The sequence below is a fragment of the Epinephelus moara genome, chromosome 16, assembly GCF_006386435.1.
Source record: "Epinephelus moara isolate mb chromosome 16, YSFRI_EMoa_1.0, whole genome shotgun sequence".
NCBI lineage: Eukaryota > Metazoa > Chordata > Actinopteri > Perciformes > Serranidae > Epinephelus > Epinephelus moara.
This window is the reverse complement of record NC_065521.1, coordinates 20,785,575-20,811,148: the sequence shown is the minus strand read 5'-3', so window position 1 is coordinate 20,811,148 and position 25,574 is coordinate 20,785,575. Positions and strand designations below refer to the sequence as shown.

The 25,574-nt window shown below is 40.1% G+C and overlaps 2 protein-coding genes across 7 annotated transcripts in view; both read left to right on the top strand.

Annotated features, from left to right (window-relative positions):
- The window catches only part of LOC126403604 (chymotrypsin-like elastase family member 2A), a 130,580-nt gene that overhangs the window by 36,555 nt on the left and 68,451 nt on the right, over positions 1 to 25,574 (top strand). The gene's annotated exons all lie outside the window — the stretch shown is intronic.
- LOC126403600 (kazrin-like) overlaps positions 1 to 25,574 on the top strand; it is a 154,899-nt gene that overhangs the window by 109,737 nt on the left and 19,588 nt on the right. For all 6 annotated transcript variants that reach the window (XM_050066366.1, XM_050066365.1, XM_050066364.1 and 3 more), the window contains one exon: positions 18,955 to 19,146. In XM_050066366.1, the coding sequence (XP_049922323.1) occupies positions 18,955 to 19,146 (192 nt within the window). The remainder of the gene's footprint in view (positions 1 to 18,954; positions 19,147 to 25,574) is intronic.

Genomic DNA, 25,574 nt, shown 5'->3' with positions numbered 1-25,574 from the left:
GGGAAAGCCAGTGAAAATAGACGTTGCAAAACAAGCTAAGTGTTGATAGCTTGTGTATTTACATAGATGCTTTTTCATATCATGGCTGAATGAATGGCATGTTCTTACCAGCACAGCTCATCAAGCAGAACCAGCAGCAATTATTGCCTGGCCTGATGCAACCAATTAGCATTCTCATCATGTTTTAGTGTAAGCTGTCCAGAATAAAAGCAGAAACTGTAGCTTCTATCCGGAGGAAGAGCCTTAGCAGAGTAGCAATTCATTAGCGCACCAACTCAGACAGCAATGTACACATAATTAGTTATCCCCCAAAATAGCCAAATAGCGTACTTTTCTGCAATTACAGTATCCTAGAATTGTATTCTTGCAGCATTTATTAGCCACCTGAATGCCTACTAATACAAAATGCAGGAGGATGATAAATTGCACGGGACTAATAAGGAGTTCACGGAAGAGGACAGTTGCCAGCCTGCACCTTCATTATACACACTTCTGTGGACGGGATGCCATTTTGGCTCATTTGCAGTCTGACTCTCCCAGTTGTATTTTAATGGCTCCATCCATCCACCATTGTATCTACCAGCCATCTTATCTTCCATTCAACTGTCCGTCCCTCGTGACCTGAGCAGCACCTCTTCCAGTTTCATGGAAACTCTGCTGCTAATCTCCATGATAAAGGAATTCAAAATGCTGTCCAGTGTATCTGTCCATCTGCAGCCTGAGAATGATGGTAATCTCACTGTTTGTGGTTTCTCACGCCATAGAGGGGGGAAAGACTTTAAAACAAACGCATTGTTTTGCCGGATTACTGTCAATTCGGCACAAGCACAGACTGTGAAAATCAGAGAGAGCGCTGCTTATGTAACTCGGGGAAAAATGACACCTAAAATGAAGATGGGTGAAAATCTGTCATGCTCAGTCCACCACAGAAAAATGAGACTTCTCAATATGTTCTGGCCAGCATGGCTGATACTATCCACAGACACACGAGAGGGTTTTAAGCCAGCGGACGCAGATCGTGGTGGAATGCGTCTGAGATTAAAGCCTATCTTTCTCTCTGATCAGTTTTTTGCTCCCTGTTGAGCTCTGTTCTAACCCCACTCTCGCTCAAGTTCAGCCCCCATTACTCCAAGGACCTGGAGCATGAAATAGGCTTGCCAGCATGTGGATGTCAGATTGTGTGATGTTAAAGCATAGACTACTTGATCGGCACAGGCTGACTAGAACGGAGGGAGTCATGCAGTGGGTGACATCGTCATTTGAATGCTTTTGATGTGAATTAATGGTGACGGCCTCAAATTCTGTAGAATTCAGGTTTCAGTTTGTGCGGTGAAAGCATCAAGTCAAGAAAAATATCTCTGCTGTTTCCAGATATGCAGCTTTTCTCTGTTTTTATATGATTGTTTTTTAAATATTTTGGAGTCTTGCACCTCATGTTAGACCAAACAAACAATTCCAAGACATCACCTTCTTGTTGTGGAAGTTCTTCGAGCCATTTTCTTACATTTTACAGGCTAACTGCCTGAGTCCAGACCTTTGAATCCACCCACTCCACCAGATTTAAGTTGACTGATTTGTCTGGTGTTTTGACATGAAACAGCGGCTTCTTGGTCATAATAAAAAATGATGTAATGAGGGCCGCAGGGAGACTAACGCCATTGTCAAGCTGTTGTCAAGCAGTGCGCCAAAACCAATGAGGAGTAACAACAATGGTGAGTGCATAGACAAAATACATGCTGCTCTCAAGGTTGTTCTAAATCATCATGTCTTCTCAGTATTGCCTCATGTGTAGATTGATTTACTTTGCTCCACTTTGCTCTCAAAACCACAGCAAAGCAAACATGTTGGCATTGCAAAACATCAGTGTGGACTTAAAATGACCATAGATTCAGATGGATTTGTTGGTCTTTAGTGACTGGTTAGGGAAAATCAAATCTCCATCCCCACAGGAATCAGTTAGAGTGGACTCAGTGTCAGACTGAAGATGTAAACAAGAGTCTAACGAGTTGACAATTGTGTCTGATACCAGGCAAACAGGCTAAATGGTGCCATACATTTACTGGCATGTTAAAAGCTTCAGTGACATCTTCATAGTCTTCCCTTTATAATCCTCAAACTTCTAAGCAATCATAAGTTTATATGAGGCTAAAGACCACGGGGACTTGAGGCTTGCCTTCACACTGGTGTGCTCATCAATAAAAACCAATCCATCCCCGTATGTGTTATCCTGAATACCAATATCTCTTCATCACTGTCTCCGTTAATACGGAATATTAGAGTCTGATTTCTGTGATGGAGTGCCCCGAGGCAAGATGTGTTTTTTTTCCCCCTTTTTTTTGGTTTTCATCAGGCGTGACCCTGTCATCTCCTCGGGCAACGCAGGGAGATTGTTCTGCTCATGAGAATTGACTAGCTAATCCAGAGCAAAGCACTCCCAGACAGAGCAGACACTGCAGGCTGCCTTCATCAGTCAGAGCTCAGGCGTTACTACCGTCATGAGCCACTGATGAATTTGCTATCAGTGGTCCATAAAGATGAGTGTGAGTGTGTGTGTGTGTGTGTGTGTGTGTGTGTGTGTGTGTCATGCGAGACAGAGAGAGAGAGAGAGAGAGACACTCTGACTTTTATTAATGACTCCTGCATCTCATTCGAGATGAAAGACTTTATGAAATATATTTTGGCAATCTGCCCTGAATGACACGCGCAGGATCCAAAGTAAAACCGTGCGCATGTGCTCTTACTTTCACGAGGACCAGCATGTGAATGTTGCACATTTTACCTTTGTTGCTCCTCTGGCAGATTTTGAACAGCTCATCTGTAACCATGACGATAACTTCCTCTCTGCGTTTAATATAAAGTAATATTAAACAGCTCAAATCACAGAGAGCCAGTTGCAACTAAATTAAAAGGGGTGTATCAGTGTGTTTGCATGTTATCTACTGTTCATCTTTATCTGTTTATGCTATTTCCATTCATTTCTGTACAATATAAAAATCAATCAGTGGATCCTTGAAATTTGCTTGTGTTATTTATCACAGCGGACACTGAGTATGCATATGTTGTTTATGTATGTATATGTATGTTTTAAATGTCTTAGGGCTGGGTGATATGGACAAAAATTCATATCTCGGTATTTACAGGCTGACTGGCGATACCTTCAGATTCCTTTTTATTGTAATTTTTATGATGACACATAAAAACGAAATACTGTTTCACGTCTAAAATCGGCAAAACTAAAAGTTCTCAGTGCAGCGATAAATAGATAAATAAATAAATCTAAAACAGAAGCTACTAAAAAGGGCAATAAGGTGCAGGGAAAAAGAGTGCAGTCAAATACACAGTATATACTGGGTATTTTCTACGAAATGGGCTACATGTTCAGTTGCAAGTTAAAGCCACATTTAAGATGTCACTCACACTTTTATAAAAACAGACCATGATCAAAATAAAATGCAAGTAGGAGATGCGCAACATGTAAATAAAAATGATTTGAAATAAATATCAGGGCTGTACATTTACTTTTTGCACATAGCACCGGAGCTACAGAGGTTTAAAGGTTTGCAGCACAGGACACAAAACTATAACATGAGTATAAAGTAATAAGTAGGTCTAAATCCATTGGAGTTTGAAACAGTTAAAAGTCTTTGTGGGGGAGTTAAAAAGTCATTTGCCTTTCAAATGAATCTAGTGCTGGAAAATGATTGAAATATTTTTATTTATATAAGCTATTAATCGCATAATGCACATAGCATCACCAGAGAGGCTGAGGGAGGGAAGGAGCGAGAGACACTTTGTCTACATTATAAACGTCTTGTATGTAAAATGTCTGTGTTGTCGTTGCATTTTTTTTAACCACATCTGTCTCCTGCTGCATCCAGGCACTGTCTCAGTGTCACACAATAGACTGCATATACCCAGAAGGACGTCAGTGAGCTATGATCCACCTCACACACAAACTAGCAAGCACACACTGACCTGACACAATGAAGACACATGCAGCGCATGACTGATTTAGCGTGTGCAACATACAGACCCATGTCGCACTGTAGACTAACAGACAGATTAAACAGAGGAGCAGCTCTGTGTCTCCCTGAGTGTTGCTGGAGAACTTGTGAGTGAGTGAGTGAGTGGGGCCGAGCTGGGCAGAGAGTGTGAAAGAGGAGAGATGAACACTGGCATGGAGCGTGAACTTGACCCTATATCAATACAAACAGTTTTGTCTAGATCTATATCTTGCTCAGGATATTGATATATTGTACACAGTTGTTACATCACCCAGCTCTAACTGATAGGGTACTTTAAGGAGGAGATTGTGAGACAGTGAAAGAAACAGCCTAAGCAGAAAAGTATCTTCTTTTTTTTTTGTCATCTTTTTATTTTGGAAGTGTACCATAATCAGCAATCACCAATAGGTAAACATACAAAAATCTCAGTACACTCAGTATTATTATATCCCTCATCCCTTCCTTTCATCCCAATACTTCAGGGTAAACAAAACAATAACAAACAAACAAAGTTTAGTCAGTATATTTCCTAAAACCACACTTTACATACCTTAGTCTCCCTTTTATCTATTCAGAAAGCAAACTAAAGCTGTGCTAAATTGAAACCTCTCAAGCTGTACTTAGTGTGTCAACACTTGTATTCAAGATCTGCTTAAATGTAATCAAATTATGCTCTTGTTGTTTTACAAAAGCGCAACCTAAATCTCATCAACATTATGTGTGTACTTAAGAATACTTAAATAACACTGAAGCAAATCAATAACCACAACACTGAATATAATGAAGCACTAAAGACACATTGTAAGTATACCCTTTAGGCCCAAATGCTCTGAAAGCATCTGAGGTGGGTTTTGAAGTACACCTTTTGTTTTAAATGGCTTAACACGCATCGAACAGTCTTAAAAGGCGGGTCAAACTGCTTTGATGCCTCTACTCCAACCTTGTTCCAATTTTGGCGTGTGAAATGAGGACTCAGCGACCAAAGTCCAGAGTGAGATGAGAGAGAGATGGCTGGTCCCTTACAAACTTGTTCCTGCCTGCATATATGGTGTTGGCACATCATATCTGATGCTTGCAGTGCATCATGGGAGCACATCAAATGAGGCACGTCAGTTATCATGTTCAGTGCGTTTGGGCCTTTCGAAAAACACATGTAGAAATAAACATTTAAAAGATTTAAATATTAACAATATATATATTAAGTGTAGGAAATTACACTTTTACACTTTAGATTGAGCATGCACGCACACACACATAGAGACACACACATATCCACAAACTGTTGCATCATCTAGAGACTCTCTGGAGGTAAAAATTCTGATACAGATCCAGGAACAGCTTAAAGTTGGAGTAGAGCAGAAAAGTTTCTAAGCGTAACATTATTTCCAGTTTTTCCTGTGAGGTTTTTTTGTCCTGAGGACACAAACGGATTCCCGTAGGAATGAAAGGTCAGATAATGGCTGCTGTTTGCATACATGCCTGCAAAGGGCAAACATTAATCAGTATCCCATCATGCATTCAGCAATGCGTGGGGGCGTGCACACATCACATCTGTGTGTGTGGAAATGTTTCACATGAATGGAAATGTCGTAGCATTCTGAGTAATTCGGCTGAGTTTACATAGGAAAGAAAATTGAATAATTCATCAGATTAAAAGCTGATGTTCGTTAAATTTACTGTATTTCTATAAAGGCATCCATAACAGCATCGAGTGTGCAGAATTTCCAGTACCTCTCTGTGTCAATTTTTCTATCACTGTAGATTGTGGATAAACATTTGAAATTCATGTGCTTCCTGGTATCTAATCATTACAGGGAAATGGAGCCATGTCGGAGGTGGGCGCATTAGCCTGGAGGCTCTCTTGCATGTAGTTTCCTACTGAATAACACTGCTGATTCTCATGGATTTTATAGGAGTCTCGCTGGTAAAGCACCGGCTTGGTTGCTCTTTGCTCTGTCACAGACTGTAGAGGCAAGAGGAGAACAGACAAAATGCCGACTGAACCCAGAGACCCCAGCTTGAGATGTGTTGCAGATAAACATCTGCATGTAGGGAGTGAAAACAGAATAGTCCTTCATGATTACAGTTCTTTTATCTCACCACTGTAATGAAGCACAAAGTAGGTGAAACTGAACAGGTTTTGAATTGGGCAGGAGATGGGAGTTGACATGGCTGAACAGTGTTTGCACTTTGGCTCATCACTGGAGCCAATAAGGAAGTCCTTGTCCTCATCTGTTTGTCTTGATACGCATTAGGTCACAGAATGATTTAAAAAATGTGCTAAAATATTTCATTTGAGTGTTCTTAAAATCAATTTATTTATTTATTTTCAAATATATTCAACAAAGTGCTGAGAAGGGTAAAGCTTTTAACCCAGCGTGGCATCTCTGAATGGGTTTTTAGAGAAAATCTGTTTGAATGTAATTATTCAAGCGGGGCCATGGCTGAGTTGCCAATTCCAAAACAAATAAGAGGATGTGGGCTGTTGCCTCCCGTCATGAAAGCACTTGCTGCTCGAATTCTTGACCCTGACTGCTCTTTTATTCCCTTTTTTGTGTGACACATTCTTAATTTGGGTTGTTCTTTTGTACTGCACAATATGCTCTGCAGTCAGACTGTGGATAATGGTTTAACTGTACATAGACATATTTCAGGGTCTGAAATCAGCACCTGCCAAGTGCAGTGGCATGATCTCTATAAACAGATATCTGTAGGCAACTGGACACAACTTTGGCATTTGGAAGCATTCTGGTTTCAGCTTGTAGACCAAGTAGTGTTGACCAGTCATGTTTGAGCAGAGAAGAACCTTATGGGTTTTGATTGACAGTCCATGTTCTCCAAATTCCAAAACCTAACCAATAAGAGCACACATACCGTACTATACACACCAGCTCGGGGCATATCGAGCGTGTGACAATGACAGTGGATGCATGCAGAGCAGGCAGCTGTTGGCGATCAGAGCAGAGTTACGTTGTGACATACTGCAGATGTACAGTGTAGGTCTGAGTTTGTCCATAAAGAAACACTGCAGCTTCTCAAGACCCAAGTAAAGTTAATGGGCACATTCATGCTTATGTGTAAATGTGTACAGGACCCTTAAACTGCTGAAAAATAAAGATCTGTGAAAGCTACGGTATGACTAGAACACTGGAATTTACCAGTGGTGGACAGGTACTCAAAGTTTTTACTTAAGTAAAAAAGAAGTACCACAGTGTAAAAAATACTCAGTTACAAATTAAAGTCCTGCATTCATCTTACTCAAGTAAAAAGTATTAAAGAACCAGAGGTAAAAAAACAAAACAACAAAAACATAATTTGGGTAGCTCACCTGGAAGAGTGTGCACCCTTAGTACCAAGGCTGAGTCCTTACCACAGAGCCCTGGGTTTGATTTTGACCCATGACCCTTTGCTGCATGTCATTACTTTATCACTCCCCCATTCCCTGTCAGTCCTCAGCTGTCCTATTGAATAAAGGCAAAAAAGATAAAAACATTTTTTTTAAAAATAACACATCATAATTAAGTAATTGATTTCATATTTTGTATTAATAGTCTGAATCTGCAAAGTAACTAGCAGCTATAGCTTTAAAAGTTACATACAGTTACCTCAAAACAGTAAGTACGGTACTTGAGTAAATGTACTTAGTTACATGCCAGCACGGTAATATACCATTTTTAAAATAAATTCACTGTGTAGATAGGCTGTATCAAACATTAAATGACATAATTCTTTATGTTAAATGATTTTTAAATGATCTTAAAGTTATTCGTTCATTTAGTGCTTGGATTTTAAAAGTGGCAAACTTAAAACAAACTTGCGTGCCACAGTGGCAGGTAGTGAAAAAAGTTAAATTCATACCCTGGATCCTTTCATTTTTTCTTTGACAAATGATGTTGGAGCCTCACTATTGCGGCTTGTCTTTACAGCAGCGTGCTGTCATTAAATAAATATGGCATTCTCCATGATGATGTATGTTTGAAGAAATCAATTATGTAGCACTGTGGCCGGACTTGGTTTCCCATGATGTGTTGATTTTGTCAGATGGGATATAATATTGCAGTAATGGAGCCGGTGCATACACATAATGTGTCTAAATCACAGTTATTATATGACATAAATATGGAAGTTAGTGTGCCCGCTCTATTATTTAGACACTGTTAAGCCTGCGTACAGCATATGCACCCATTATATAGTATAGCCATCATTTGCTCCATACTGTGGGCTCGTGCTGTACGTCCTCTCTCTCTGCAAGCTGGCTGAATGAGAATTCTGTGGGAACAATAGGCCTGTTAATTGATTTTGTCCCTAGTAACAGGCAAAAATTGAACCCCGCCCTGTTGTACACTCCCACTCACTCTGAAGAGGGAGAACCAATCTAAAAATTTCCCCCCTCTAGACACTTACTGTCATTCCCTATCAATTTTCGACCTCCAGTCCCGTTCCCACCAAGTCCAATTTCAGCTGCCTCGTGGCCACTGGACTCTCTGACAGATTGCTGGACCTTTTGCAACTTTGGATTCTGACTACTGCTGTTTTCGTAGAAGTGGGAGAGGAAGGAGTGGAAGAGGGAGGAACAGTGCAGAATGAGAGTTTGTGGGAGACAGTGAGAGTGACATGGAGTCAGAAAGAGGCCCTAATGTGTTACTACATGAGACTGTACTACTAACAGTGTCTGGATAGTCTTTAAAACAAGTGTTGAAATCTTTGGGTCTATAACGTGTTCATACACAGTGTGGAGAAGCCTTAGAAACTTTTTTTTAATCTATTTTTTTGCACCATTAATTCCAGCAGATGACAGAGTTTAGTTCCTCAGAGAAGTGCTGATATTTTGGAACAATTTTACGACGGGTCTCCAGCATGCTGAAGCTGTTAGACAAAGGCTGCGGGATTATTTAGGAGGACACTTTCAGCTGTTTTGCTCAAATCATACAAATAGGAAATGACACTGATCAGATTCATGATTCACTGGTACCAACTGCACGTCAGCTGATGCATGGACGCTATTATGCAAATACACACATTTAAGCAGTCATTTACATCAGTGGCCGGGGATGAGATTTTATTTACTGTTTCGATGAATCATAATAACTAGAGGCAATCCCGTTTAGGGAATTGGAACGGAAGGGAGGCAGAGATGGAGGGAGGGTCAATGAATGCACATATTTCTCCCCCCCATCGAGTCAGAGACAAAGATCAGTCGTCATTAGCCTCAGTTTAATCCCTGTGGCACTTCACTGTTGCATAAGACTTCAGTCAGAGAAACACATTAAGCCCGTTCTATTTAAAGAAACTCTCTGTTCACTGTTTTGTGCATTTCGGGTGATTTGACACAGGAAATGCAAACACCATGCTAATGCTTTTATTAGCAGGACTGCTAATGCTTCAGCCATTAGGGACTTTAGACTTTCTTGAAGCCCAATTTGGTACCTTTAATGATCTATTATCTGTTTTTAGAATGTTGCGATATAAAACCTTTAATGAGCATTTGTTCTGCTTATTCTTTCTTGTTTCATCATTTTATTGTATTTTTCTTTTTGTAATACCTTTTTAGTTTTGTGTATCTGTGAGGACTGTTTTTGTAGAAGAGTGCAATATATTAGAGTTACATTTCTCTGCACACTGAAAGGTATATGATGCAGGAATTGTTGGCCAGCTTAAGTGAAACACTTCTATTGGGTCATAAGTGATGATTGAGAGGGCTTACTCATGTTTATTATTTATGAAAATTCTTGATAGTATAACTTTAAGGTAAACTCAAGACAGAATGTGTGCTTTTCAGATTACCTTAGCAGTCGTGCCAAATCAGGTTATGTCACTGTTTTGTTAAAAGATAATCCTGAACATCCCACATGGGTCTTATTCTTGTAGGTTTGGCTTTAATTCCCAATGGTGATAATAACAGTGAATTTACCAGTTTAATTATTGGGATCTGGGAGAACACTAACATCAGTAAAGACAAGCCAGATGGGGCAAGAGCCTCAAGCGGTCAGACAGGTACCAACCGATTTATGTCGGTATCACCGAGCGCACATTCACATTAAATCAACTGGAGCTAAATTTTGGTACCTGAGAGTGCATGTGGGTGAGAGAGTGCGCCGCATTCTGGCCACTGGAGCTGATCGCAGCCACTCTAGACAACAGAGGATGGAATAAAACCATGTCACAGCCAGAGCGCAGTGCAGAGGCGCCAGATGGAAACCTCTTCCATGTGTAGAAGTGACATGAGAAAGAGTGAGATGCGTTTTTTACTTGCACGTCTCACACAACAGATGCTCCCTCATTCTAATGTATGCAGCTGTTTGCACCGGCTCCGTGCAGGCTCTCATCTCGGCTGTGTCTTATGGGTTGAACTGCGACCTAAAGCTTTTATTTATGCTTAAAGACTGTTTTTTTGATAACGTGCATAAACATGAGGTTGATGCACAATAAAAAGGCACTGAGTAAATTTATTTATCTACGTACATCTTGCAATCTAGATGGTGCAGAATGTGCTGCACTCTGGACAGAGCTCCAGTTTGTAATCCCACAGACTCCCCCCTTACTTTTGTCCAGCGGCTGGAAGTTGTGACTTAATTTTTACAAGTGAGGTTACATTTTTTGTTATCACAGAGAGGGTTAAGTACTGAACAAAAGGCACCATTGGGTACCTGTACTGAATTCCAGGTGGGATCTCAGTATAAATGTAACCTGTACCCATTCCCAAGTGGTAGCTTGCCAAGGCTTATGTTATCATAATTGGTGGATATAATGGCCCAAACTACAGAACCTACAAAAATAACCCAAACTTAATGCCTAAATTTAAATACATTAATTTTTTACCAGAATACCATACTGTATGTCAGACCTATGTGGTAGCTGTCATTCAGGAGCAGAAAACATGCCTCCTCTGTCAGCCAGTGGGGAACAGGTGGCGTTGAAGGCTGAGCTAACAGCAGAGAGTCAGCAAACATCCGACCCTGATACATCATCTCATCCCTACTAGTGCCGAGGTTGTGATGGCAACAGAGTCACACCGCTGCAAACTAAAACACAACCCAGTGTTGTCGAACTTTCTGTGTGCTCACAGTCTTACACACTGACCGAAATATCTCTCTTTTTTTTGTTTCTCATTTCTTTTTTCTGTTTGGAGAAGTAATTAAGGCCAGAAGGTTTTGTTGACAGTCGAGCAGACATGCAGCTAAAAACAACAGCCTCGGCTGAGATGTGAAACATTTGACCAGAGTTGCTTTGGTGAAGTTATTTCATGAATACAATCTGAAAAATGTATTCATATTTTTTCCCTGTTAGGAAAACATTCTTTTTTTTTACAATTTACTTTAAACCTTTATGTGAGAAATTATTCAAGGTCCATGATTCATATGAATACCAGACATTTAGTTTGCTAATATATTGTATCAATCATATTTTAGGGCTTTTTTTTAGGGCTTTTGCAATAAATTTGTTATTGTCTTCATTCTCCCTGACCTCCTCCTCCTTAATGAAAACACACGTGATATTTTATACATTATTATCATATGGCGTCTTCCCACCAAAGTGCGCAGTATCATGTACAATCAGCAGGTTTGTTTGTTTATTTGCACAATATTTATAAAAAATAGCAGCTAAAATGTAAAAAAGCCAAAAAATGCAAGGCAAAACTTAATACCTGAAACAAGTAACAAGATTATGATGTTAATTTGCATACTCATAAGCATGCTAAATCATGAGCTGCACACTTTCCACAACACAAACCCTGGCAGACGTTGCAGGGAGGAGCCTCCATGGGAATGAGCAGCAGAGTCCTGGAGGGCAGAGCAGGAGAGATTGCACTTATCAGGAAGCTCCCACTCCGACTGTCATTTGTAATGCAGAGCTATAGTGCTCGCTTGTTGCCAACCTAGAGACGATGCGGACATTGAAAAATAGGTGGCTGTCTCTGCTCCCCTTCGCCCCCTTCCACCCACCCCCCCAAACCTCTGACTGTCTTATCTAGAGAGCTGCAGCACTGTGCTCCCCTGCACAAAGCTGGAGAAGACAATAACATATCTGTTTTCACCTCACACACTCTGCTAATAACCGCTGTGGCATACTTAGACGGTTCATCTTGAATTTCCTATCATAGATATTGAGGGTCCTCTCGCCGGTGAAGTGTAGGAACCAGTCATCACTGCAGTTTTAGACCGCCTGGTTGTCTTATTCAGTGTTATGACATGTAACTGAGTCACCACCAAGTGTTTCATTTAAATCAGGCAGCAGGATGTAAAATCAAAATCTCCATATTTCCCATACGTTTATTTTTAGCATGAAGCATCTGTGTTCTTGTGAATTTTAAAGGAGTGAGAAATGGTATATTTGTCTCCAGCATTTTCACTGCATCGCACTAACAGCATGAACAGACTTCCCTGTAAAGTTATGTACCGTGAAATCCTGTTCAGAAAACTTTACAGTGCCATCCTAACAAGTCCAAGTAGTATAATTAATAACTTCTTCATGGTAGTTTTTGCTGATAGCTAACACTTCCTGGGTTAACATGTATGTCTGTATATTCACATACATCATCAACTCAGTCTAGCACTTACTGACCCCAGGGTTAAGGAAAAAATTTGTCTCTATATACAGACTCTACAATCAGTGAATGTAGAGTCTGTAGGCAAACCCCGGAGATCTTGCCTCCGGAAGAAGAGCGGAAGAGCCCTGGTTTCCGGTTGTAGGCTGTTTGTAGTCCACGTGATATTGACCAATCACGTTTGAGCCGGCTGCAGTTGTTGCCAGGTTAAACGGTCCATGCAGTGAAGTAACGAGGTGGAACATAATTGGCGTCACTGCAAACTCCGAATCCATCGCAATGGTTCAGCATATTTACTTACATATAAACGGAAGTCGGAAATGGAAATTCGCCTCCTCTGCCCAAATCAAACCGGAATGCCAAAAAATCAGGGGTCTGCCCCCAGAGGCTGTATCGCCGTCTGCCGGAAGTCAGACGCTGAATACAGCCGATGGGTTCCGAGAATGGGAAAAATTGATTCACTTAAGTATCTAGATTGATTTTTCGCAGTTTTTTAATCAATTTGTTAATGCCTGAATCTGAATTCAAATGCAGAGGTGAAAGCAAGTTGCTGCTTTTATTGCGGTAATCTGAGTAGAGTAATGCAGAGTAATGTGACATTTAAAAATAAAGTAAAAGAGCGCAAAATCAGAAAATGGCCGACAATCAGATGACACAGACCTTTAGTAGCTGCTGTAGAACCTCAAATTCCCTCAGCACTGGGGCACTGCTACAGCTGCTACTGAAGTTCTGCATCTAGAGCTTCCGTCTACTCTCTTCCTATCAAATAGTCTCCTAGTGATAGGAAGTGGGAAGGTGCACTATCTCGCTAATTCTTGTCTCATTTGTGGGCTGATTAACAAAGAGAGTGGGCGAGAGGCTGAGCAAGTCAGTGCGCTGCATGCTGCTCTAAAATGAAATAAGATTTTACCCAATTTAAATACTAAAAACTAATGAGTGGCTATCAATGTTGATATTGTTGCAGCCTCCACAATGAAATCAATGTATCAGAAACACTGCAGCTAAATGTAGCAGATTAATTTTACTTTAAAAAAGACATATTTTTTTATTCAGCCTGTTACACATGTAAGTAAGTGAAGGTCATTTAATAAAGCACCTTTCACAGAGCAAGGTCACATGCTTCAGTATAATGAATTAAAATAAAAAAAATATTGAACAGATAAATGAATAAAATAATTGTTAAGATAAGACCATAAGAGCAGTTATTCATCACTTTTCTTTGTAGTATAAGTATGCAGTGTATGATGGTGCTAAAATAAAAGTAAGAAGGACTGACTGACATATGATGTGCATTGCTTTTGGAAATATGTCTCATGATATACAGTCTCTAGAAGTGTATGATTCAAGGGCCTAACGTTAAAAAAGCAAACAAAAATCGCAATAAATCATACTATCCAGTCACGGTACTTGTAGAATAGCAATATATATAGAATTGAAACCAAAGTATCATGATGGTATCGAATCAAGAGCTAAACATGACGTCCCAGTCCCACCTAAACTTTATGTATCGTAGGACTGAACATGCTCTTGGTTGTTTGTCACAGATGCACGTACAGTTTGAGGAATGTCTATGCTCTCCTGTTGAGGTTGTGTGTCTGTAATGTAATTAAAAGTCAGGTTTTTAGCAGTCAAAGTCATCTTGGCATGTGTGTGAGCTCTATATTGCAGCATAAATAAAAGCTATTTACTGTGAGCAGCTAACAAACTACCACTAGGCAGCCAATTCACCATGTTCCCTGTCTGCTACATAGTTAAAAAGGTATTTGTTTACTGTTTTGCAATGTCCCACTGTGATACACAGCAGGAAATGCTAAATTACACCTTAGGAGTTTGCAGTAACAAGTTTCCTCTCTTTGTTGCAGCACTGAAATCAATTTTTATATAATTATGTTTGGCTGATTATCTATCCCTCGACAGTGATCAATCTCACAGAGGGGTAAAACGTTTTATGGTGAAGCTTTGGTTATTACAACATACTGTTGAAGGTTTTAAATCAATGTCTCTGTATTTTGTATTCAAAGATTTGTACTGGTGAATTTACCTGCAAAAATTTAAATGTGTCATTCCCCAGTTATCCAAGAAGCAACGTCATTCCATAAGGGAGCAAGTGTCATATAAACAACAATGGTTAGCCAGTATTTATGGGCTGGCTATTAGACATAAAAAACACATTTTCAGTGTCCTTGTCCTTTGTTTGCGACTCCCTGTTTTTCTGCCTCCGCACAATCAATACATGAAAACTTAATGAATAAGTAATCAAGTTGAGTCCATGACTATTATAGGATTTTTAAACACCAATGAACTGTATCTTGCGGTCGCTGGTTTCCAGAACGGGCCAGCTCTTTGGTTTGCCAATAAGGGTGTTGCTGCTTGAGTTGCTCCGTAAAATGTGGTTCTATTATCGGCTCCATTAAGTATACCTCTGCGTAATGACACTCCACTCGCCGACGTTTTTCTCTCGACCCCTCTCCTAATAACCCCTTTTACGTTTCATTTTCGTTATTTAGCAGGCAGCCCTCATCCTCAGTCACTTACATTTAGTCGCTGAGCACAAATTAAAGGACTCAAAAGCCCTGGGAAGCAGGTGCACGTCGTACAAGCAGTGAACTGGTCTTAAAGGCTCATTTTAGTTTCAGGGGAGGAAAGGTGAGAGCTAAAGTGATCCGTGCGATGCTTAAAATGCATCAGAGCAAGGCTGCGTACACCACATATTCTCCATTATAGTTTGTTGTCGCAGTTTGCTGTAGTGTTGAACCGTCCCTACTGTCCTTATGTAAGATATAAATCATAACTGTGGAGGAGAGATGGGAGTACAATACAGGTCTGCTGTAAGAGGAGTGAGGAGTAACTGTTAGTGTCATGGCCGAACCACAGGATCAAAAATACATATGTCATTCACACAGATGACAGGCAGCAACTTGAAATAACAATAAATGTGACATTGGTGACACATTCAGGGAGTACACAGAAAAACTGAAATACTGCCTTTGTGAAGCTTATCATGGTAAATTCAGGTGCAATATTTTAGGTCCTTCTTCGTGGTGGTGTTGTCACAGACAGCATTGTGTTGTTAGGTATGTTGTGTTTGCATTTTGTCTGGAAACACAAACTAACAGAAACACCCCCTGTAGATGACAGACAAAGGCCCGGATCACACAAAAAGCACTTTAGCGTCTGGAGGCAGCTTTTTGTAATTGTTTTTAATGAGAATGAAGCTTTTTGCCCGCAGTTTTTGCTTTGCTACACGCCTTGCATTTCTGTGCTCTAGGCACCTGGTGTATTTGCTGGAGCGCTCGGAACTCTTTGAGTTGAAAAAACTTCAACTCAAAGCGGAAAAGTGCCTCTGGTGGTAGCGGTTGCTGGATACCCAGAGCTATACGGCCCAATCATAGACAGCAGATTGTCAATCTGCCCCCGAGTCATCCTAAAATATGCCTGGAAATGGCCATCATTGAGGCGAATCTCCTGGACCAGCTGGTGGTACTCCCCGTGATACACTCTCTTTTTTAGAGTCTCATGTACCCACACATATTTCCGTTTGTCTGTGCCCAACAAACTATGTGCTGACAGCCTCTCACCCTTAACCAGGGCTACAGCAAGTACCCCCTGACTGAACATTTTAGGATCTAGATACTAATTATTGTTTAAAAAAAAAAAAAAAAAAAAGGCAGTGCGGTATGCCTTGCATTTTGCCACCTGCAAAACGCGAGCCAAAAAAAAGGCAGTGCGGTATGCCTTGCATTTTGCCACCTGCAAAACGCGAGCCTTTGATCTGCCACACCAAGCCAACAGTTGGCCATTGGTCAGTGTTTGGCCATCAGTGAGCATCTGTTGCCCAAGTTTCTGTGATGTGTTCCGCACCTTTGGCAGTATTCGACACTTATCACCTGTTTTTTGGCTGATTCAGCGTGTTGAATCTGCATTGGAGCCGGTGGAGCCCATCAGTGAATTACTCTGATCGACAGTTCAGCTCAGTGCAGGTGAAGAGAAACAGATGTGAGGAAAGCAAACAAACAGCCCAAAGTTGTTCTGGGGGAAGATTATGTTTTTTGGCCATTGAGCTCTTTAGCAGAAACAGTTTGTAATGTTTTTTGTTACACAGTAGCTGTCCTTTGTTTATTCAACATTGAGTTGTGCTGTTAATGTGCTGGCTAACTAGCGTCTTGAATCTGTCCTGTTATTTCCTCTTATACAGGTACAAAACGTATCTGCAAGTTGGCTGTGGTTGTAGTCTATGCAGTGTGTTGACCCATCAGTCGGCCTTCGTCACCACTTGTTCTTTGATGTCGGTTTGGTGTGTCTGGGCCTTATTGCCTTACTTTCATAATAATACATTTGTGGTTCAGGGACTTACCAGCAACTTGTTGTCAGACTAACTTCTACTTAAAATTGGCATTAATCAGAAATCCTGACAGTGGGAAATGCAATGCGTTTGACAAAAATTTCTATTTTTCCCTACAACAGTTCAGTTACTGTGCACAGGTTGCTCACAGTGTGACCTGTCCAATTTGGGGACATTAGAGGTTCAACTTTAGGAAAAAGATGGCCCCTGTTCAGACCCCAGTCTGCACTTTTTGCAAGATTCAAAACTTCCAGGGTCATATGCACATAGAAACACTATACAAAAATATTCCTCAACCCTTTTTAAACACAGATTCAGCAGTTCTGCCATAAAGAAGACCGGCCATTATGCTGGCTTTGCTTTGTTACTCTGAACCAAACGATGACGGTATCATGCTGCCCCAGTGTGTGATTTTAGATAGCATGCAGCATTCTGGAAACAAAGGAGGCGTGACGTGTAGTACAGCAGCGTCTAGTGTCATTTTACACAGATGTTGATTTAGGTCTGTTACTACCTCCACTGCCAGCTTAACGGCGGGACAACAATAACCCCCATTCCTTGTTTGTGCCTTTTATACAGAACATCAAGGCGGAATAACAGCGCAACATTCCCGCCTTGAACACACTATATAAAGGGGCTATGGAGTACTGTCTCCTCTGAGATATGACATAGCAAAACCTCACAAAAAGAGACTTAATTATTGTTAATTCTAAGTGGAAAATACTGGACTGTGATAGCCAGGCTTTGTTTGATAGAAATGTAAAGTTGCTTAACATTTTCTGAATGATCATGTACAGATTTCATAATCTCACTGATGGAGTACAGTAATAATGGTGAAAGACACCATGCAGTATTAAATGGGCATAACTTACAGTATGAGAGGATTATCTCCACTGACTGCAGAATGCAAAGCATTTGCTGTTTTGCTGAATTGACAAACTAGCTGGAAATCCACTTCTTGCTCTGTAAGTTGCTCTGTATACATTCACACTGCAAAATAATCACTCTACTCTTTACTAAAAAGCTCAAGTGTAATCTGTAGTCTGTCTTGGGTTTGTTCCTCTCTGAGTATTTTGGCATATTCAGTCCCCTATTCTCAGTTCTCCCATTCATCTCTGATTGATTTTATTTTTTCAGACAGTAATATTGGAGCTGGGATGTGAGAGTATGAAGTGTGATTTATGCGAGGCACTTGATAGTGGAGCCATGCGAGATGGGGCTGAGAAGTTTCCCTCCCCTTCAACCCTGTGCCCTGAGGATGCATGAAATTGAGCAGAATGACTCAACTCATCCTTATATGAATTACTCTCCATATGCTCCACCTAGACGAGTACATTCAGTGTGCAAAAAAAAGACATATTTTTAGATTAAATATTTATTTTTCAAGGTTTTTGATGTGGGAACTGAAAGTGTGACATTTGTCTGTTGTGGCTTGTTTTAAAATCGAGTGAAACCCTCTCTCTGTTGCTGATTCTTTAAAAGCACTTTGAAACATTTCCAGTGAGTCAAATTGTGAAAAAAAAATCTATTTCTCTGTGCTGCTGTTTTCATTTTGTTTGTGTCTTTGTGACAACGCCAGGGAGGAAATCTTTAAAGCACCAGTCACTGAATATTAAATGGACGTCTCTCCCTTTCTCATAATTTCTGCATACACAGGGTAGGTTCATCAGGCAGCAGCAAAGAAATTAATTATAATATCAATGTCTTGTCTCAACTCATCTACTGGACCCAACCTACCCCTGTGATGCTTATTACCAACAGTAATTTGGCACTGCTGTTACCTCAATCACAAATGAAGACATAACCTCCTATGGTGATGTTAAATTGATTTTGCATTTCAGACACAACCATCTCTTCAGTCATGTAGCTATTCAAAGCTAACACAGCTCTGTGATTTTAGATTTCAGTATGCATATGACCCTTCTCTAGTGACTAGAATTACATTGTTACTTTGGCTTAAAAACTGTTCTGGCAAATCACAACCACACACATTTTTACAAAGAATGAATTTAGCCATGTTTTGGTTACAGCTTGTTAAACCCTTTGCGCTTTGTGTGTTGTAGTCCTGCTGCGTGAGGAGGTGGCCCAGCTCCAGGAGGAGGTGCACCTGCTGCGGCAGATGAAGGACATGTTAAGTAAGGACCTGGAGGAAACCCAGGGAGGCTGCTCGGCTGACGTGCTCTCCGCGACCGAGCTCCGTGTGCAGCTGGCCCAGAAAGAGCAGGAGCTGGACCGAGCCAAGGAGGCTCTGCAAGGTAAGGACCTCGCCAGTTAACAAGAAGCTGTGTGTGTTATTGAAAACACTAACATCATTATCATCAGAGGATATGGACAGTGATGCTGCCAAAGATAGAAGGTCAATAGTATTAGTGGGTCATACTGACAGGTCAGTTCAGGGGTTTGTAATGGTAAAAATGGTTAATGGAAAGTCACATAAGTTACATTTAGGCAAGTAAAGCTACTTTGATTAGGTTTAGGAAAAGAAACATGGTGACGACGTTCCTTTAAAATAACTCGGGTCACTTGATTTCACATGGCATCTAACACTGGTCTCCTGGGGGAAAGTCCTGTGATGTTTGACACATCCACCACTGTAACCTGCCTCCTTACACCTTTCAGTGTTTATACTACTTAGGGCTGCCCCCCTAATAGTCGACCAGAAAGGTCATTAGTCGGAATGAATACGTGAATGTGAATTAACCTAAACGTTATTCCACAGGCTAGTTAATAACATGTCTGGCAGGAAATCCAAAGTGTGGGATCATTTTGAGAAGGTGAAGGATGAACCCAAGGTGATATGTAAACTCATCTTCATTGGCCGACTACAAACATGATGTATCATCTGAAACATGTCAGTAGCTACATGCCCATTAGCCGACAGCGTCATTAACAGGCGGCTCGCTCAGTGTGTGACGTGCACTTGTAGATAAAATATAGGCCTATATTAATGAAGGTTCATTAGTACGGTTTTGTATTTCTCTGTAATGTAGCACAGTGTTAACAATGTTACTGGTACTATTCTTTCTCACACCTTCAACTCAAACCATTGTGTTGCCCCGCCCCTAATATATAATTCAATGATTAAATTAATATCGTAAACATGCGGACGACTATTGGTCGACTAATGGCCCTAAATGACAACTATCGACTAGGAAAATTATTAGTTGAGGGCAGCCCTAATACTACTACTTACTTATTTACTCCCGTCAGCACATTGGTCACATGATTGCAGCCTTCCCAATTATGAAGGTTGTACTTAAATGACTGGCTCACCATTACGTGAGTTATATACACATTTTGGTGCAGGTAGGTATATGTATCAGCAGAGCATGAGACCAGCCTGGCATGTGCTGTGGTTTGATTTGAGCTCCAGAGTGACCTTTGTTGCATTTCATACTTTGTCTTTCATACCTCTCTCTCTCTGGACAATGCGCCTATTTTCTCATGAGCCCTTTCTTCGTAATATTCCTGTAAATGTTTTACCTGCTGTTACCAGAAGAAAAGAAAAAAAACAGTTGTTTTTTTAACCTTTTAACCAACATCTGGAAGATTTGCTCTCAAGTTATCCAGAGTAGTCAGTGTTTTGTTATTCTATTTGTAAGGGACAGTTCTCGTAGATAAACACAAAAAAGAAAAGTCTGTTTCATGTGTTGTCCTCAACTAGATGTCAAAATGGCACCTTAAAAACAATAAAACAGCATTTCTCATAAAGTTAACATGCAAAAGAGCTTTCTAACAAACATGCATGAGACAATTCAGAGCACACAATCAAAAACATATTCAACAGTTTAACACATGCAGTAGTAGTTTGCTACACTTCACAATGAGAAACAGACAATTGATATTCACCTACTTTGCATCTGAACAATGTATAAATTTAGAGACCCCTTATTTGATGAACACAACAATGGTTAGTGTGGGTGGGTTTGCCCTTTTAGGCAAAACTGTGAAATCTGCAAGTATGCAAATCTGAGTGAAGCCGCAGCAATCCTCACTTCCTGCTTAAAACATTCTGTAATCATTTTGTTCCCAGCTGCTTATAATTTTTCTCTTTGCCACTCAGAGAAAACCTGCTGCATTTTGCACAATTGAAACCAGTGCTTTTTACTTGTTACCATAATGTCGGTGTGAGTGTCTGTAACAGTGCGGTTATTGCTACCCATTAGCTGCATTATGGTCCATTAGCATGTTTTCCGCTGGAGAGATGGAGTGGTAACTTGAGGTGAGAGAGCACACGGATGCCTTCACTTTTCAAAAAGGCCGCTCCACGCTGCAGGCAAATCATGCCGCTCTATTCCCTCTCTGTGCCGCCCACGTACTCTGATGTGCATACAGCACGATGTACTGTAGAGGCTCCACTGTATCACTGTATTTATGCTGGATTCTGGATTTAAAGATGAGGGGAGATGTGATTTAAAAAGATGTTAACATGTCTGTAATGGCTTCTTCTAAACCTTTCAGCTCAATGTTTTATTACACTTTTTGTTTATATTTCTGACTTAAAAGCTCTTATTATGAACTTGAGTTATATATACATATTGTGTAACCTTTATTTATTAAATTGTGGTCATACTCTGTAGGACGTGCAGTGTTTATAATAAACAGTGCAAAGTGCCACACATTTTAGTGGAAACTAAAATACGATTTGGTTATTGCAAAATGTGAATAACTATTATAGATGTCTCTTTTAATATACGTAATATTTTTTTGGACAATGTTCAACCCTATAGAGTGTTTTCTTACATTAAGACTAGTCAACTAGTCTGAGTTTAAACTTATGTTTAAGAATGTCAGGGAAATAAATCAATAGGAACCTCCCCTCTTACTACAACCCATATACAAATTTATTGTCAGGCGGCAAGCTCTAGTTGCTGTAGTAATTATGACAGGAGCAAACAAGGAAGTAAAGTGACAATGAAAGAGTGACAAAGTCCACGGGGGAGGTTTTTGATGAAGGGTAGATTGTCAATCAAACACAGGACTTTGACCCACAAGACTGCAGTTCAGGTGCTGTGTGAAACCAAAAGGCATTGTTGAGTAATTTTAACTTGGGTACATAAGCTAGTAGGATCTACTTAGTGTAACATATGTATGTAACTTAAGTAACATAAGAAACATGCTTATTTTAAACCAAACTTGTATCTTTTCTAAACTCAACCAAGTAGGTTTGTTGCCTTAACGTAACCCTGTTACTCACGTGTTTAAGATTGTGACTGTTAATGGTCATTTTGGAGTCATTGGTGAACGACCTGTTATGTCATTAATGTATGAGGATGTGTGGGACTTGGACTTTAATGCTGTAAACGCCCCATGGATCTGACTTCAAAGCAAAAACATTCAAGTCGGGTGTTTTACATTGTTAGAATTAATGAACAGTGACAAATATTTAAGACAGTAATAGGCCTGTCTCGCATTGCCATACACTTTTAATATTTGATAATTAGAGCCATGAACTGAAAGGACTTTGTCTCAAGTATGTATAAAAACACTTAACAGATTTAAAAGGTAAATGTCGTGTCTTGACGTGCAATTTTCTTATAAAGTCAAACTACTTGAGATGTACTCACAGTCAAAGACTAGAGAGCTGACTTTGTGCCATTTTTTTTACCTGTAAGTGTTGTTTAGAGCAAGGTATATATGGTTGTTTTATTCTTTGGCACAGATAGAAAAATATGTTGAGTAAGTGTTAATTAAAATTGAAAAGTTATTGTCTTAGCTGCCATGAAAGGTTTGTTTAGATGTTTAAATACTGGTTAAATGTAATTACATATACATGAACCTTGTGACGACAGGTTACAGCAGAAATTTCATTAGCAAAAGAATGTGCTTGGAATTATTCTTTCAGAGCTGATAAAGTACCCATGTAGAGTACAGATTCCTCTCTGTTAATGACCAACTTGGTGCTCTGTCTCTGTTTTATGCATGAGTGAATGTGAAATGGGAATACACTTACATATGCCTTCATGGAGACTTACCACAGCATAGGGTAAAGTAATGAACAAGTTCTGCTAGGCAGTGCACAGTGGATTGCAGGGCATCAAGCAAAGATGTCATCAGCGTGGCAGTGAATCATTCTTTTCAAAGAATAATCGCCCATGGAATGAGGCAGAGCACAAAACCACCATTTGGTATCAGACAAACACACGACATGCTGTCAGGGGATTTTGTTGCAGCGACATTTCACTTGACACTTGCAGCCTACGCTTTTTTGGAAGAATTGAACAAAAACAAAACAGACTGGGGCAGAGTAGAATAGAGCAACACATCAAATAAATACTTATCTCTTCTTCAGCGGGATGCTTGGCTGTCTAAACAGACTGCACACAGGCTCATACAGTCAACTGTATGACTCAGGCCTTGTTAATGAAGGCCAAAGCCTACAGAGCCCAGCAGGCACTGACAGCAATCAGCGGCTAATGAAAGCTTTATAAAAGGAGACTTTGGTTGGCTTACGAGGTCCTGAAACTTTAAGCAGGGTGGATCTGGTCTGCAATTAAGATGGGGTATGTGGGAGGACAACAGGAAATTGGCTGTTGTCATATTCAAGTGTAGTTCTGCTGGAGCTGGTTCAGATAATCAAACTGAAGCTATTTTGTAATTGTTTTCACTCTTAAAGTTTATTTTATAGAAGCAATAGAGCAGAGGTTGATGTTCAAGTCCAGAGAGTGAACCGTTGGAAAAATAATATATATTTGCATTCAGTGGTGAAAGCAGCAAGATTTCTGAATTATTTATATTTTTTGTTGTTATTTTCCACATGACCTGGCCTGTACAGCACTAGCTGGTTCCCAGCTCTTTTGTTAGTCCACAGTTGTCACACTCCATCTTCATACACTGACACTGTGGCTCACTCACACTCCAGAGATACTATTTTTTAAGACAGCTATGAAAAGCCAGCAACAGCATTAGCTAGCTCTTTGCTCTTTGGTTGCATGTGGTGGGATGCAGCCAGTGAATTTTGGCTTTATCCCCAGCAATATTTACAGTTGTTTCCAAGCAGAAACAGGAAACACATCTGTCATCTTATTTTCTTGTTTGTGTTGCTTTTCCAGCTTCTGTCACCAAAGGCATTCATGTTCTGTGTTGCGGATACTTGTTGGCCGTGTTACCGGACAGTGCTGGTGATAAGTGACAGCATGCAGAGTGGAACTCTGTTTTGTTTAGAGTAATATGTTGATGAGCTTTTACAGGCATGCCAGCCATGAGGGACACTGAAGAGAAAATATGAATGGTAATGAGGCAAAACCAAATGTCCTATGCAGAGCAAACATTCAGCAATTAAAGACATTTAGGGTGAACGTGACTTTGCAAATATACTAGCTTGCAATTCATGTTTTTACTGCACAGTAGATAAGCAATATGATAAATACATTTAGGGCTGTTGGACTGTGGTCCAGATATACAAAGACGTTTGAGACAGTTTTCAGCATGTTTCTGAGATGGAGCATGTCCCATCTGTGCCCGAAACACAGCTGCAAGAGGTCGTCCATATCCGCCCACGTCTAAAGGGAGAAATGTTTGTACCTGTTTCAAATGGCCACACTCAAGGGCAGGGCGAAAAGCCTGCTGTCATACCAAAAGCTGAGACGCAATGAATCGTACAAAGGGAGATTACAGCATACACTTTAAGTGTTTCCTCAAAGGCGCCAATATGAGTGGAGCACAAGTGAGTAAGCAGCGTGAGCAGAAAGATTTTGGATGGAGTGCAGAGTGGATTATTTAAAAAGTGGGTCTGATTTTCCGGACCAGCTCCTGAAGTGGAGTGTGACACAAAATACTACACCCCCCAGATTGTCTGCAGGTCCTTTAAAAATGTAAAATGTCCTTAATTCACTTTTATAAATTAGGCCTTAAAAGTCATTAAATAGTCCTAAATTTGAATTTGTGAGTTCTTAATTGCCACAAACATTTTATGTCAATTTATCCATCTTTTAATGTGAAATGTCACATTTCTGGTGTTATAAATCGTTAAACCTACCACTGAACCTAATACTGTCTTTTACTTTTTACTTGTAGTTACCTGTTGGCAAAATGTGGATTACCCTAACTCACTCAAATAACCATATTCCTATATAAAACGTACCTCTGCACAGGACTGCATGTATACCTGTATACTTACCTGCAATGCTTTAATAGAAAAATATGATTCATATAAAAATCGGTCTTAAATTTGGTTTAAAATGATATTGAAGGTCTTAAAATAAAATGTAAGTGTCTGATACCTGTAGAAAGCCTGACCTCCACTGATGAAAATGAGTTCTGCAACCCAACCAGCTGACGAAAGATCCAAGAAGATCCACAGCGTGACCCAAAACTGCAAAAACTCTAATAACCATGCACTGTTAAAGTAATTCAGTCATGCAGTGTGTTTAAGTGATCATTTTGGGACATTTTATATGTGTGAAACTGAAATAGTATATTGCAGAACAAAAAAAATTCAGGGAAATATAATTTAAATGAATATTTTTGGCTTATTTTCATAATATTTAGCAGCACATTTCCACAGTTAATGTGCCTGTTAGTAACGCACCTGATTGAAGCGGCTGTCATATTCCAGCTGGCACAGAAGACAAAGCTGACACACAAAGTCAGCAGTCAGAGTATTAAAACGTTAGATTAAATTTACCATCCACCGTCGTGTTCTGACCCGTATGTTCTTTTTCAATTTTTAGGAACCTGGAAA